The sequence below is a fragment of the Bubalus kerabau genome, chromosome 11, assembly GCF_029407905.1.
Source record: "Bubalus kerabau isolate K-KA32 ecotype Philippines breed swamp buffalo chromosome 11, PCC_UOA_SB_1v2, whole genome shotgun sequence".
In the NCBI taxonomy this organism is placed as follows: Eukaryota; Metazoa; Chordata; class Mammalia; order Artiodactyla; family Bovidae; genus Bubalus; species Bubalus kerabau.
Window position 1 is genome coordinate 102324040 of NC_073634.1, and position 14105 is coordinate 102338144.

General features: G+C 55.3%; 1 protein-coding gene across 2 annotated transcripts; it reads left to right on the plus strand.

Annotated features, from left to right (window-relative positions):
- The first annotated feature begins 3898 nt into the window (after nucleotides 1–3898).
- On the plus strand, nucleotides 3899–13299 carry DOLPP1 (dolichyldiphosphatase 1). 2 transcript variants are annotated; one of them, XM_055541361.1, is made up of 9 exons: nucleotides 3899–3998; nucleotides 7870–7970; nucleotides 8183–8267; nucleotides 8358–8457; nucleotides 8685–8783; nucleotides 9341–9469; nucleotides 9960–10049; nucleotides 11287–11369; nucleotides 11828–13299. In XM_055541361.1, the coding sequence occupies exons 1-8, from the start codon at nucleotides 3923–3925 to the stop codon at nucleotides 11333–11335; spliced, it is 729 nt and encodes a 242-aa protein (XP_055397336.1). In that variant the 5' UTR covers nucleotides 3899–3922; the 3' UTR covers nucleotides 11336–11369; nucleotides 11828–13299. The 2 variants fall into 2 exon arrangements, with proteins under 2 accessions (XP_055397336.1, XP_055397337.1); XM_055541362.1 differs by lacking the exon at nucleotides 11287–11369.
- Nucleotides 13300–14105: the final 806 nt, after the last annotated feature.

Sequence of the window (14105 nt, forward strand, 5' to 3'; positions counted from 1 at the left end):
TTTTAGAACTTTTAGAACACCCCAAAAAGATGTCCTTTTCATTATAGGGGACTGGAATGCAAAATTAGGAAGTCAAGAAACACCTGGAATAACAGGCAAATTTGGCCTTGGAATACAGAATGAAGCAGGGCAAAGACTGATAGAGTTTTTGCCAAGAGAACGCACTGGTCATAGCAAACACCCTCTTCCAACAACACAAGAGAAGCCTCTACACATGGACATCATCAGATGGTCAACACCGAAATCAGATTGATTATATTCTTTGCAGCCAAAGATGGAGAAGCTCTATACAGTCAGCAAAAACAAGACCGGGAGCTGACTGTGGCTCAGATCTTGAGCTTCTTATTGCCAAATTCAGACTTAAATTGAAGAAAGTAGGGAAAACCACTAGACCATTCAGGTATGACCTAAATCAAATCCCTTATGATCATACAGTGGAAGTGAGAATTATATTTAAGGGACTAGATCTGATAGATAGAGTGCCTGATGAACTATGGACTGAGGTTTGTGACATTATACAGGAGACAGGGATCAAGACCATCCCCATGGAAAAGAAATGCAAAACAGCAAAATGGCTGTCTGGGCAGGCCTTACAAATAGCTGTGAAAAGAAGAGAAGCGAAAAGCAAAGGAGAAAAGGAAAGATATAAGCATCTGAATGCAGAGTTCCAAAGAATAGCAAGAAGAGATAAGAAAGCCTTCCTCAGCGATCAGTGCAAAGAAATAGAGGAAAACAACAGAATGGGAAAGACTAGAGATCTCTTCAAGAAAATTAGAGATACCAAGGGAACATTTCATGCAAAGATGGGCTCGATAAAGGGCAGAAATGGTATGTACCCAACAGAAGCAGAAGATATTAAGAAGAGGTGGCAGGAATACACAGAAGAATTGTACAAAAAAGATCTTCACAACCAATATAATCATGATGGTATGATCACTTACCTAGAGCCAGATATCCTGGAATGTGAAGTCAAGTGGGCCTTAGAAAGCATCACTACGAACAAAGCCAGTGGAGGTGACGGAATTCCAGTTGAGCTCTTTCAAATCCTGAAAGATGATGCTGTGAAAGTGCTGCACTCAATATGCCAGCAAATTTGGAAAACTCAGCAGTGACCACAGGACTGGAAAAGGTCAGTTTTCATTCCAATTCCAAAGAAAGGCAATGCCAAAGAATGTTCAAACTACCGCACAATTGCACTCATCTCACACTCTAGTAAAGTAATGCTCAAAATTCTCCAAGCCAGGCTTCAGCAATACGTGAACCATGAACTACCAGATGTTCAAGCTGGTTTTAGAAAAGGCAGAGGAACCAGAGATCAAATTGCCAACATCCGCTGGATCATGGAAAAAGCAAGAGAGTTCCAGAAAAATATCTATTTCTGCTTTATTGACTATGCCAAAGCCTTTGACTGTGTGGATCACAATCAATTGTGGAAAATTCTAAAAGAGATGGGAATACCAGACCACCTGACCTGCCTCTTGAGAAACCTATATGCAGGTCAGGAAGCAACAGTTAGAACTGGACATGGAACAACAGACTGGTTCCAAATAGGAAAAGGAGTACATCAAGGCTGTATATTGTCACCCTGCTTATTTAACTTCTATGCAGAGTATTTCATGAGAAATGCTGGGCTGGAAGAAGCACAAGCTGGAATCAAGATTGCTGGGAGAAATATCAATAACCTCAGATATGCAGATGACACCACCCTTATGGCAGAAAGTGAAGAGGAACTAAAAAGCCTCTTGATGAGAGTGAAAGAGGAGAGTGAAAAAGTTGGCTTAAAGCTCAACATTCAGAAAATGAAGATCATGGCATCTGGTCCCATCACTTCATGGGAAATAGATGGGGAAACAGTGACAGACTTTATTTTGGGGGGCTCCAAAATCACTGCAGATGGTGACCTCAGCCATGAAATTAAAAGACGCTTACTCCTTGGAAGAAAAGTTATGTCCAACCTAGACAGCATATTCAAAAGCAGAGACATTACTTTGCCAACAAAGGTCCATCTAGTCAAGGCTATGGTTTTTCCTGTGGTCATGTATGGATGTGAGAGTTGGACTGTGAAGAAAGCTGAGCGCCGAAGAAGTGATGGTTTTGAACTGTGGTGTTGGAGAAGACTCTTGAGAGTCCCTCGGACTGCAAGGAGATCCAACCAGTCCATTCTGAAGGAGATCAGCCCTGGGATTTCTTTGGAAGGAATGATGCTGAAGCTGAAACTCCAGTACTTTGGCCACCTCATGCGAAGAGTTGACTCATTGGAAAAGACTCTGATGCTGGGAGGGATTGGGGGCAAGAGGAGAAGGGGACGACAGAGGATGAGATGGCTGGATGGCATCACTGACTCAATGGACGTGAGTCTGAGTGAACTCCGGGAGATGGTGATGGACAGGTAGGCCTGGCGTGCTGCGATTCATGGGGTCGCAGAGAGTCGGACACGACTGAGCGACTGATCTGAATACCAAAATGAGAAATTAATACCAAAGATACCTTAAACCCCGTGTATTTGGAAATTAAATGTCCACTTTTAAATGATGGGTGTATCTAAGAAGCCATAACAAGGAACATTAGAAAATATTTGTAGCAGAATAAAAGTTTTGAAAAGAAAATTGATCAGAATTTGTTGCATGCAGCTGAAGTTGCTCAAGCAGGCCCCATTTTCTACAAGCTGATCTTGGCAGCTGCATGAATTCAGAGAACCATTGTTTACTGGGAAAGACAGACAAGGAGTCAGTTACAGTCCAGTGGTGGTCAGTGCTGGGGTAGGAGAGGAGATGCAACGGTGGGAGCCCAGTGAAAGCCCCTTTCCTGGCCATGGAAACCTCTAAGTGAGATCAGACACCTGAGCCAGACTTGGCCAGGCAGAGGAGGGCAGAAGAAGTGATGCATTCCAGGCAGACAGAACAGCATGTTCAAAGGATAGTAGACAAGAGGATCCGGGCACCTTACCTGGGCTATAAGCACTGCAGTCTAGTCGGAGAGATAGTGAGGGTAGGAGAGGGAGAGGTGGGCGGTAAGCCCTGGTTAATTCACGCAATGCCATGTAGGACACTGAAAGGAATATTTTGGGAAAACTGAGGTATAGGTGTTTGCTTCCAAGATGCCTCATTAAGCAGCATAAATGTGACTGAATCACTGTTAACCGAATGCAATGAGGAACGGAGTCTCTTAATTTCGATTACGCATCGATTCAGCATTAGTTAAGCTTCTGTCCCATAAAGCATCTTGGGGGGCTGATTTGTGCATCCCGCCCAGGGATTTCCCTCCCCCACCCTGCCTCCCACCTTTAATAGAAAGGTCGTCCGTCTTGTGTGATCTGTCCTGTTGCCGGTCATTAAAAAGGGCAAAGGAAAATAAATCTCCCTTGAGTCTCTGGCCTCAGTTTACTCTTATAACTAAGAGTAGATGAATTCGGACCCCAACGTGCCGAGGTTGCCTCCCCTTTTCGAGCACGCGCTCTGACGGGAACCCAGGCACATGCAGACCCCGGGCGGGATCAGAGTACTGAGGCAGACTTCACTCCGCGCAGATCCCCCAAAACCAAAGCTCCCACCAAAAATTCAACACGCCCCCCAAGCTAGAGGCTGATTGGCCCGCCCTGCCCACACGGCGAGCCGGTCTCACCTTCTGATTGGCTGTTCTGCCCCCTGTTGCTCGCCGAAGCCCTCCTCTTCTCTGATTGGTCAGGCACTTACCTGCGCTCGCCCCGGATTGGGCGCTGGCTGGGACGGCTAAAAGGCTCCTAGGGGCCCTGCCTTCTGATTCGCCGTTCGGGCCAGCCCCACGGCCTGCACTCTGAATGGCTGCGCCGCTACCTGTATCGGTCTCCGATTGGGTGAGCGGAGCCTCTCCGGCGTGATAGGTCAGGACCACCGCCCCCCTGGCTCCCCATTGGCTACTGGGCGAAGCCCGGTCTCCGGGTAAGATGGCAGCGGACGGACAGTGCTCGCTCCCCGCTTCATGGCGGCCGGTGACCCTCACTCACGTCGAATATCCTGCAGGTAAAAGGCAACCGCGGCTCCGAGGACGACTTCCCGAGGCCGGCCTGTCAGTGCCTGGTGCTTTGGCAGGCGCAAGCCCGCGGAGGGGGCGCCGGGGTACCCGGGTGGGAACTGTCAAATAGTGAGCCTTGGAGGGGTTCGGCCGGCGCGCGCGCCGCGCAGGCGCAGTGGTGTGGCGATGAGCTGGGCAAAATTGTGAGCGTCTCTCGCTCACTCTGCGGCTGCGCGTCCGGGGAGCTCCCCTGGGTCCCGGGGCGCCGGTGGGCTGTCATGGGGCGGTGGTCTGGGTGAGGTAGGAAAGGATAACTGGCCCGGACCAGGGCCTTTCTTCTCTGCCCTTCTCGGAGCCGGAGAGGCTGGACTTTCTCCCCGGCGCGTAGGGAGTGCCTGCTTTCTGCAAACAGTGCTATTGGGCAGCCGTAAGAAAGAGCTCTCCATTGCTGGGAGTGTGCAAATCGAGGCCAGGCAGCTCTTCGTTGTTGGAGTACTTCTGATGCCACGCCCTGGGCAGGGCACTGCTCCACAACTCAGGGGACCTGGGGGGGTGGGGGCAGACAACCCCTGGAGCTTCTCATTGGACCCAGCTCTAGAAGCTCAGGGCTTTCTACCTGGCAGGTCTTGGAGTGACCTGTTCCGGAGGCGCTTTAGAGCTTGGGCCTTGGGGTCAGAGTTCAAGCCGTGGTCTTGTGCAAGTGACTTCACCCCTCTGTGCCTTTTCAAAGTGGAACTGATCACAGTGCCTCCCTTCTAGTGGTGGTGCGAGAATCAGAAACAGGAGGTATGAGAAATGCTGAGTGCAGTGCCTGGTATAGAGTAAACATTCAAGAAATAACTGCAGTGAACGTGATCCCGCCTTCCCAGGACCCTCTCAAGCCCACGCCTCCATCTCTGTGTAGGATGGTTGGGTGTAGGGTGAGGCTGGCGGGGGGAGGGGGGGGCGTCCTCTCAGCCCTGGTGGCCCCAGGAAGGGCCTGCTCGTGCAGAGACGTGAGAACCTAGCCCTGCTGAGGGCCCCAGGGCTGGATGCCAGGGAACTTTGACCCTAGGTGTTCTGGGTTCTAGTGGGGGGTGGGGTGGCCCTACTATTGCTCTAGCTTGTCATCTGCCTGCCTGCCCACCGTTCACCCATCATTCATTCAGCTGGTGTCCACTGAGCACCTCCTGAATGCCAGGCCCTGGGCTTGCTCTGTGTTTTGGATGGTGAACAGATGGATATGTCCCTGAACTCCTGGACTGGGGGGGGGGTGGACAATAAAACCCACTATACAGGAGGGAAACTGCGGCCTGGAAAAGGGAAGAGTCTTACCTTAGGGTCTCAGCACCTTCATGATTTCCCCTCCCTGGGCAGGGAGTAGCTTTTCTGGGTGCTCACGGTGAGAGGAAGGAACCTGGCAGATGTGAGCAGCATGACTCAGGCTGTGATTAAGGACCCTTTTCAGGGACCAGAGGAGGGACCTGGCTGAGCCTGAGGGCCTCTTCTCTGGGGGTCTTCTAGTCCCCTGCTAATTCTTTTGTGACCCCCCTGCACTTCTCCTTCACAGCCCTCATTACACTGACGCTTGTTTCCTTCCTCCATTCATTTAAGATCATTTTGTTTTTGTTTAGTCGCTAAGTCGTGTCTGACTCTTGGCCACCCCATGGACTGTAGCCCGCCAGGCTCCTCTGTCCTTGGAATTCTTCAGACAAGAATACTGGAGTGGGTTGTCATTTCCTCCTCCAGGGGATCTTCCAACCCAGAGATCGAACCCATGTCTCCTGCATTGGCAAGCAGAATCTTTACTGTTGAACCACCACGGAAGCCCTAACATCATTTTAGAGCCTGGTTAAGTGTCGAGTGCTGTGCTGGGTTTGGGGGCCGAGTGGGGTGTAGGGATCCCATTCCTGCACTCATGGTGCCTGCTCTCTAGAGAGAGAGACAGATACTGGACAGATGTCTCCACTAATGAGTGGTGTCATAAACGACGTCCTGGTTACAGATTCTGAGAGCTCTGCAATGGCAGGAAAGTGTCTTTTTTTTTTTTTGCCACTGTGGTGGGTGCTCAATTTATGTTGTGTTAACTCAGACAGCCTCCCAGGCACGGGGAACTGTGTGCCAGAGTCCAGAAGTAGGGCAGAGCCTGGTGTATTTGGGGAACTAGAATGTAGTCCCTGGAAGTGGAGCAGAGGGTGGGAGGCAAGCAGGGCCAGGATTGCAGGGCGTGATGAGCTCAGCTGAGGTGGGACTTATCCCAAGGGCAGAGAGAGCCACTGGGGGCTTCGATCAGAGAATGGTGAGGCCAGAGTCACTGAGAGCATCTGCAGCAGGTTCCAAAGGTAGTGCTTGCTGTGGGACAGGCCATGGAGGTGGCCAAAGGTTTGGGGGTGCCACCCACTTCCTGTCTGCACGACCCAGGGTCCTGGGCACCAGGGGGATAGCTGAGAGACCCAGAGTCTCAGGGCTGGGCCACTGTGTGGATGAGGAGACAGAGCCCCGGAAGAGGGAAGAGCCTCACCTTGGTGTCACTCAGCGGGCCTGGGGCAGCACTATCTGACCAGTTCTCCAAGGCCAGTTCAAAGCCTGCCCTACCCTGGGTAAGTGTGGGCAAGGCCAGGTGTGTGCCCACCTCTTCAGCCTGGAAGCGGGGCTTGGCCCTGTGTGGGTACCTCCCAGCTGCCTGTGCGAGGCCAGGCTGGTGGTGGGGCCATTTCTTGATGCTGGGTTCTCCAAACCTAAAAGTGCCCTGGGTGCCAGCGACCAAGCCGGGTATCACACAGGCCTGGTCACGTCAAAGCTCCCATGGGTAGAGGAGGTGGGTACTGATATCCCTGGTTCACAGGTGAAAGAGCTGCGGGTCAGGGAGGTAAAGTCCTCGCCAGGGTCCGTGTAGCCACCAGGGCTGGCGTGGGCACTGAGCCACACACTCTGACCCCAGAGTGGCCACGTAGCCACCCTGCCTCCAGGGGCGAGGGCAGCCTTTGGACTCGGTGTCAGCCCTGCCCTCGAGCAAGGGGGCAGCTGGCCTTGTTGGCTGGCTTCAGGATCCTCACACTGCCTCCCCTCCCAGGCCTTTCTGGGGGTAGAAGGCAGCAGCCAATAGGCGGCCATTTTTTTGCCAGTAGAGAGGAGTGGGTAGCCGTTACTGCAACAGGCGGCCGTAGTGGGCAAAGCAGACCGGCCTTGCTCCCTGTCCGAGTCTGCAGTGTAGACCCAAGTCCATATGCTGTCCAGAGAGTGCCAGGTTCCCCTGGAGGCCCAGGGCTTGGCTGGGGCCATTTCAGCACAGTGCTGTGTTCCAGAGGCATCCATGTGCCTGCTGGGCTGTCTCCTGGTCCAGAGTCCAGCCTCTGGGGCCTGACAAAGCCAGGTTCACATTCCTGCTTTGGCGAGATAATGGGTAAATTTAGTTCAGTTCAGTTGCTCAGTCGTCTCCGACTCTTTGCAACCCCATGGACTGCAGCTCGCCAGGCCTCCCTGTCCATCACCAACTCCTGGAGTTTACTTAAGCTCATATGTCCACTGAGTCGGTGATGCTATCCAACCATCTCCTTCTCTGGGTTTTAGTCAGATCCCGCCTCCTTCCTGCATGTGTGACTTTGGACCAGTCATGTGACTCCTTTGGGACTCAGTGGCTTCATCTGTGGAATGGGCCCAGTGATGCACCCGCTTCGCACTCACGATCTGTGAATTTGAGGGCTCAGTAAACACCCTGGCACACTGTCTGTGCCCGAGGTGGTGTGGTCAGCCAGTACCCAGAGGCGCCCCCAGGCAGTCACCTGGCCCTGCCCTCTGGGGCCCTGCTGGGACCGCCTCTCTGCCCCAGGCCCCACTTGACTTGCTTGGGGCCAGGCCGCCTTCGATCCTGTCCTCACCTTGTCCTCCCTGTCTTCCCAGGTGACCTCTCTGGCCACGTCCTCGCCTACCTGAGCCTCAGCCCCGTATTTGTCATTGTTGGTTTTGTGACCCTCATTATATTCAAGCGGGAGCTGCACACGGTGAGTGAGTCCTGCTCCGCCACGGCCCCACCCCGGGGAGGAGGGGCCTCCCCATCCCATCCCAGGTGCTTAGCTTTCCCTTCCACGCCGCCACCTCTCTTGAAGTGTGTGGAGCCTCCTGGCTGGTTCCAGGTTGTCCCCGGGGCTGGGAGGCTCAGTCAGAAGCCGGCAGGTTACCCAGAGGCCCCACTGACCACACGTCTTCCCAGCAGATCTCGTTCCTGGGGGGCCTGGCGCTCAACGAGGGGGTCAACTGGCTAATCAAACACGTCATCCAGGAGCCACGGCCCTGTGGAGGTAGGGCCCGGGCCTCGGGAGTCCCCCAGGTGAGGGTGTCCCGGGGAGGCCTGCGTCCCCTCACCACGCCCTGTTCTCTCTCCTCCCCAGGCCCCCACACGGCAGTGGGCACCAAGTACGGGATGCCCTCCAGCCACTCCCAGTTTATGTGGTTCTTCTCCATCTATTCCTTCCTTTTTCTGTATTTAAGGTGAGCCTCTTTCCTGCCCGGGCTCTGCTGGGGACCCAAAGTGCTGCGAGCACTTGGGATGCCTGCTGGCTGGGGCTTGGCCTCTCCTGGGGGCGGGAGGAGCTCCAGTGAAGGCAGGAGGCGCCCAGGGAGCCTGCAGATGTGGGGCCAGGGGCTGTGTGTGCAGGGGCCGGGGGCCGGGGCCCCAGGCTGTGGGCTGAGGCCGCCTGACAGGGTTGTTTTCCCAGAATGCACCAAACGAACAACGCCAGGTTCCTGGACTTGCTGTGGAGGCACGTGCTCTCGCTGGGTCTCCTCACCGTGGCCTTTCTAGTCTCCTACAGCAGGTACAGCGGGAGGTAGAGGCCCCCCATCCCCGCCCTGACTCTGCCCACTGAGGTCTGGCTGGATTCTGGGACCTCACGGTGGACCCGAGCCCTGGAGCCTATGGCAGGACCAGGAAGGGGGCCCCCAGCCTCTAGTTTAAAAGGCCAGGGCTCCAGCTGTCCCTTGCCACCCAATCCTTGCTCTCTGCTCTTGGTGGGACCCGTGGTCCCAGCGTCAGCCATCTGTTCCCATGTCCTGAAGCAGTCCCTCACAGACAAACTCCCAAGTTCGAGGGCTGGACGTATCCCCGCCACGCTGGACGTATCCCCGCCACGCTGGACGTATCCCCGCTGTCCCTTCACCTCTATAGCATCGGGAGCCCCTGTTGGGGTGTGGCCCCTTGCCTAATTCTGGAAGCAGCTCTGAGTCTGTGTGGCCCCAGGACACTGTCCTCTCTGGGGGTGTCTCCCGTGTGTGTGCAGGGGTCCCCGGGGGAGCTGGCACTCGGGCATGGGGCGCAGGCCGTGCAGGCCTGTGTGCGGCCAGCTCTGTGAACTTGCCTCTGCCCTTGGCCCAGGGTCTACCTGCTGTACCATACCTGGGGGCAAGTGCTCTACGGGGGCGTCGCTGGGGGCCTGATGGCCGTCGCCTGGTTCGTCTTCACCCAGGAGGTCCTCACCCCGCTGTTCCCTAGGATAGCAGCCTGGTAACTGCCTCCCGCCTGTGTCGTTGTCCCCTCTCCCCCCACCATCCCAGACACTACGTCCTGGGCCCCCTCCTACCAAGGGGCCGTCAGTGGGGGGACCCAGACGTGCTGACCCCAGCCTCAGTCTCCCGGGGAGGGCCCCAGTGCCCAGGCCTCTGGTGGGCATAGGGAGCAGGGCCCGTTCACCTGGCTTCTATCTCCCCCAGGGGTTTTCTCAGTCCAGAAGCCGAGGTGCCAGCCTCTGTCCTTGCCTGGCCTCTCGGGGACTTGGAAAGCAGCGTGTGTCGTTCTGGGCTGTATGTACCTTGGGGCTGTGTCCCTGCCCGAGTGTCACACCTGTGGCCCATCTGGGTCTCTCAGTGGCCCTGGGGGCACGGGCCAGGCAAAGACTCTGATCAGCAGGGGGAGGGTGTGCTAGTGGTGGGGGGCACGTCCGGCTCAGTGACAGACCTTGATGTGGGCCTGGCTTTCTGGGTGTCTGTCTCTCCAGGCCTATCTCTGAGTTCTTCCTAATCCGAGACACGAGCCTTATTCCCAATGTCCTCTGGTTTGAATACACAGTAACCCGAGCAGAAGCCAGGTAAGTCAAGGGGACTGCAGTCACCAGGTCCTGGCTCAGTGGGGCACAGCCCTCAGGCAGCACCAGTCCCGTTTCTAGAAGGCACCCCGAGAACCAGACCTTTGTCTAAGCACTTTTCTTATACTGCCTCACTGAGTCCTCCCCTGGACCCCATTTTACAGATGAGAAAACTGAGGCTCAGAGAGGAGTCACTTGACTGAGGATATGCAGACTGCAGGTGTGGGAGCCAGACTGGGAACCCAGGCTGTTGAGCCCAGAGCCATGCTTTTAACCTCTGTGGCCCAGAACCAGAGAGCTGGGCGGCCAGGACTCTCAGGGGGTCCTGTGTGTCAACAGCCCTTCGGGGCTGTTCTGTCCAGACCCTTTCCTGTGGAAGGGTAAATTGAGGCACGGCGAGTTAGGGGCACCAGAGGTTGCACAGCGAGTCAGGATGGAGCTGACTTTGCTACTTTCTGACTCAGCTCTCCTCTCCATGCACTTGAAATCCTGGGTGGGATGCCAGCTGAGGTGGGGAAGGCCTGGCTCCTTCCCAGGTTCAGAGGGGAGCTGAGGCAAGGTTGGGCTCCCATGCAAGCCTGGGAGGTTTCCTGAGGAGCCCTGGGTTCCTGGTGAGAGGAGCTGTAGGGTGGGGCCCCCAGTCGGGACATGTGTCCAGGACATCATGGTCCATATTATCCTAATGAACTTAGAGGTAAAGCCCCGTCTCCGCGAGGAAAGGGGATTTGAGGGGGTTAGAACAGGCAATCCCATTACTGGCGGGAGGCTGCAGCTGGCCCAGGCTCTCCACCTGGCTCCTGGAGCCACCCTGCCCCTCCCTGTGTTCACCGAAACTTCCACGTGCCCCTGCTCTGTGCCAGGCTGTGTGCTGGGGGCAGGCAGGGGGTGGTCACGAGGAATCAGGCGCCTACCTGTGTGAGCAGTGCCTTGGTCCTGAGAGCCCACGGCAGGAACGTGATGCAGGGGTGGGGTGGTTGGCCATGCTGGCTGGGTGTGGTGGGAGAAAGCGGGACCCTTGGAGTTGGGGTTTGGCAGGGAGAATGCTGTCAGCATAGGAAACAGCTTGTGTAAAGCTTCTGAGTCAGCAGATAGAGGCAGATGTGGCCAGAGCCCAGGGGAAGAAGGAGGCTGGCCAGAGGGTGAGGCTGGGACTGCATCATCCAGGACCCGCAGGTGCAGTTGGGTTTCTGCATTTCAGGTGGGACTCTTGACGAGCCCCATCCTCCTATCTGAACCTCAGCCAGGCCCTCCCGGGAACAGGACTATCCCTGCTTCCCTCAGGTTCCTGAGCCCATTGTAGGCACAGCCATACCCCCAAATCAGGTACTGAAATCCACTGGGTCAGCAGTTCCCCTCTCTGTGCTTCTATACATCCCAGAAGGAGAACTCAACTATCTTCTCGTCTGTTTCGGTTGATAATAACAGAATCCCACTTGTAAGTGGGAGCTCCCAAGACTTTGTGGAATCCAGCCAGGTCCCTCATGCCTCTGTTCTCTCATCCTGGCCCCAGCCCTGCCCCTGGCTCCTGGCTCTGCACTTGGACTCCAGAGCTGAGTACCTGGGGTGCAGGCCCAGCAGAGACACCGACCCTCCCTTTGCCCCAAGTCCCAGGTCCCTGAGCACGAGCTCCTATTGGCCCGGCTCAAGCTGACCCCGGGGGCCCCTGGGAGCGGGCATTCATTCATTTTGATGGGATTGGGGGTAGGAAGGGGACAGCTGAGGGGGCGGCTCACTGAACGCCAGGAACCACCTCATTTGACCCCCCCACCCCCATTTTGTAGGAACAGACAGCGCAAGCTGGGGACGAAGCTGCAGTGACAGGTGACCGTGGCTGGCTCCAGCCTCCAGATCTGGCCTGCATGATGCCTTGCAGGATGGATGGAATGACAGACAGAGGGACGAAGTAGAGACCTCTACAGATCCAAGTCACCGAGTGGAGCCTTTTTTTTGCTTATTTTAATTTTGATGAACAAAGTGGACCAAAGGGCTGAGCCAGCCCCTCAGCCAGGACCTTGGAGGGCCTGCTGCTGGCGGGGGGGTGGGGGCTCATGGCCAGAGACCCTCACAGTGCTGCTTCCAGTCCCCGGTTGGGCAGAGAGTGCCCTTGGCATGGGCACTGGGGTGTGGGGTAGAGAAGGAGGTTTCGCACCTCTGGTCACAGGGCCAGGAAATCCAGGTGGCGTGAAAAATGCACACTATTTATTTTTGGGTTTTGTCAAAGGCAGATGGGATTTTGGAGAGGAGGCTAGCAGAGCCTGCTGTGTGGGGGCCTCCTTGCGTACTGAGGGGCCCAGGTCAGCTCCCCAGGCCCTTTTTCCTGGGCCCGAGAGGTGGCCTGCCTGGGGGCCCTGGAGGGAGCATCCCCACGCCCTTCCTGCCGCCAATGCCATTCCAGAACCTCGGTCAGTGTTCCCTGCGTGGGGCCGGGCCCAGAGAGAGCACGCATCTGGCGCTGCCGTCCTTGTGTCCTGCCTGCATCGACCCTGCATCACAAGGGCTTTCTCTGGTCCCCTGTCCCCAAGACAGTGGTCCCTCTCTGACAAAAAGAGCCTGCACATGTGGGTGAGCAAACCCAAGCTGTTTACAGCTCTTTCCTGTCCCGCCGTCCGGTAGCAGTTCATCTTCATCTCCACCCAAACAAACTGCAGAGGGAGTGGGGACTGGCGAGGGGAGTGAGGCGGTGGCCTGCTGTCTTGTCCCCCCACCACGCCCCCAGCCTGCCCTCTGTGTGCTCTGAGCATTCCTCGTCCTTCCCACCCTCTCCGAGAGGCTGGGAACCTGCTTGGGTCACCCTGGCTTGTCAGGGGTGTGATTCGCAGATCCCCAGGGCCCAGCTCGGAGGCCAGCTCCTCCCAATCTTGATGTCTCTTTGAAATGGAGTTGTGCAGAGGAGATGCTTCCAAACTCGGAAGCTTCTAGAGCTGAACCAGGCTGCTCAGGATCTGCGTTCCGATCCCCCTCCTCCCCCCCATCCCCGCCACCTTTTCTTTATGGAGGTTATTAACCTGCTGCTGAAGCACAATATTTTGGTGCTTTCTTTTCTCATTTGTTCAAGACAGTGTCCAAAGCCATTCCAGACACCAGGACCAGGGGCCTAATTTTGGGAAAGGTTGGTCGGTCCCCACATTTTCCTTTCTTTCCCTCATTTTTTTTTACTTTTTTTGCCTGAGACAAGCCAAGTGTGAGGTGGTTTGACTTAAGAAAAATCAATGAAATTGTTTACTATTGTTTTAAAATAAAATCTTGAACTCTGGCAGCTTGAGCACGTTTACTGAGCTGATGGGAGGGGGCTGGGACACAGCCGTGGGGACATGACCCTGAGGGGCAAAGGTGTGTGGCGAAGACCAAAAAATCCTAAGGATCTCCAAGACATCTAATCCCCTCCAGCCCCCAAAGCCAGGATTGGAATGGCCTCTGCGACACTTCACACCAGGATCTGAGGTCAGCTCCCTGCCGTCGTGAATTTTTCAGCACCCCCGTCTACCTCCCTGTGTCGTCCTGGCTGGCTCTGCTCTAAGCCTGGCTTTTCCTCTGTGTGACTGACAGCCCTTGAGGACGGAGGACAACCAGCATATCTGTCCTTCCTCAGCTTGTACCGGGATAAACAGTTCCACTCCTTGTTGAATTCACTACTTCTTGAGTGTGCAGATAGGTGTGCAGATAGGCGTCGGGCTTTAAAGAAATAAGTGCAAACCGACCTGGGTTTTGCAGGCCTTGTAGGGTGAAATGAACACAGTCATTTCAAGGGTCTGGAGTGGGGGTTCTAACTCTTAATTCATTAAAGCTGATTCAGAAGAGCTTTACCCTTAGGGTGAAGGGGAATCAGAAGTAACCCCATCCTCCCATGAGTGCGAAGGCTGGGTTTGGGTGCCCCACCATGGTCCACAGAACCTTGACATTTAGTTCAGGTGACCTCACCGCATGTGGGTGGCAGAAGCAAACAGATCCCTGGAGGAAGGAACTGTCATGCTAGACTTCAGTTATAGTTTTAAGAAATTACCACGAACAAAATACAAAGATGACCAGGTGGAAAAGGAATCAGCACCGTCCTTGAGAACC

Coding starts and splice junctions, on each gene's coding strand:
- DOLPP1 (XM_055541361.1), top strand. CDS start 3,923: ATGGCAGCGGACGGACAGTGCTCGCTCCCCGCTTCATGGCGGCCGGTG. Junction 8,458..8,684: donor TTCCTTTTTCTGTATTTAAG/GTGAGCCTCTTT, acceptor TTGTTTTCCCAG/AATGCACCAAACGAACAACG. Junction 10,050..11,286: donor GTAACCCGAGCAGAAGCCAG/GTAAGTCAAGGG, acceptor TCTGAACCTCAG/CCAGGCCCTCCCGGGAACAG.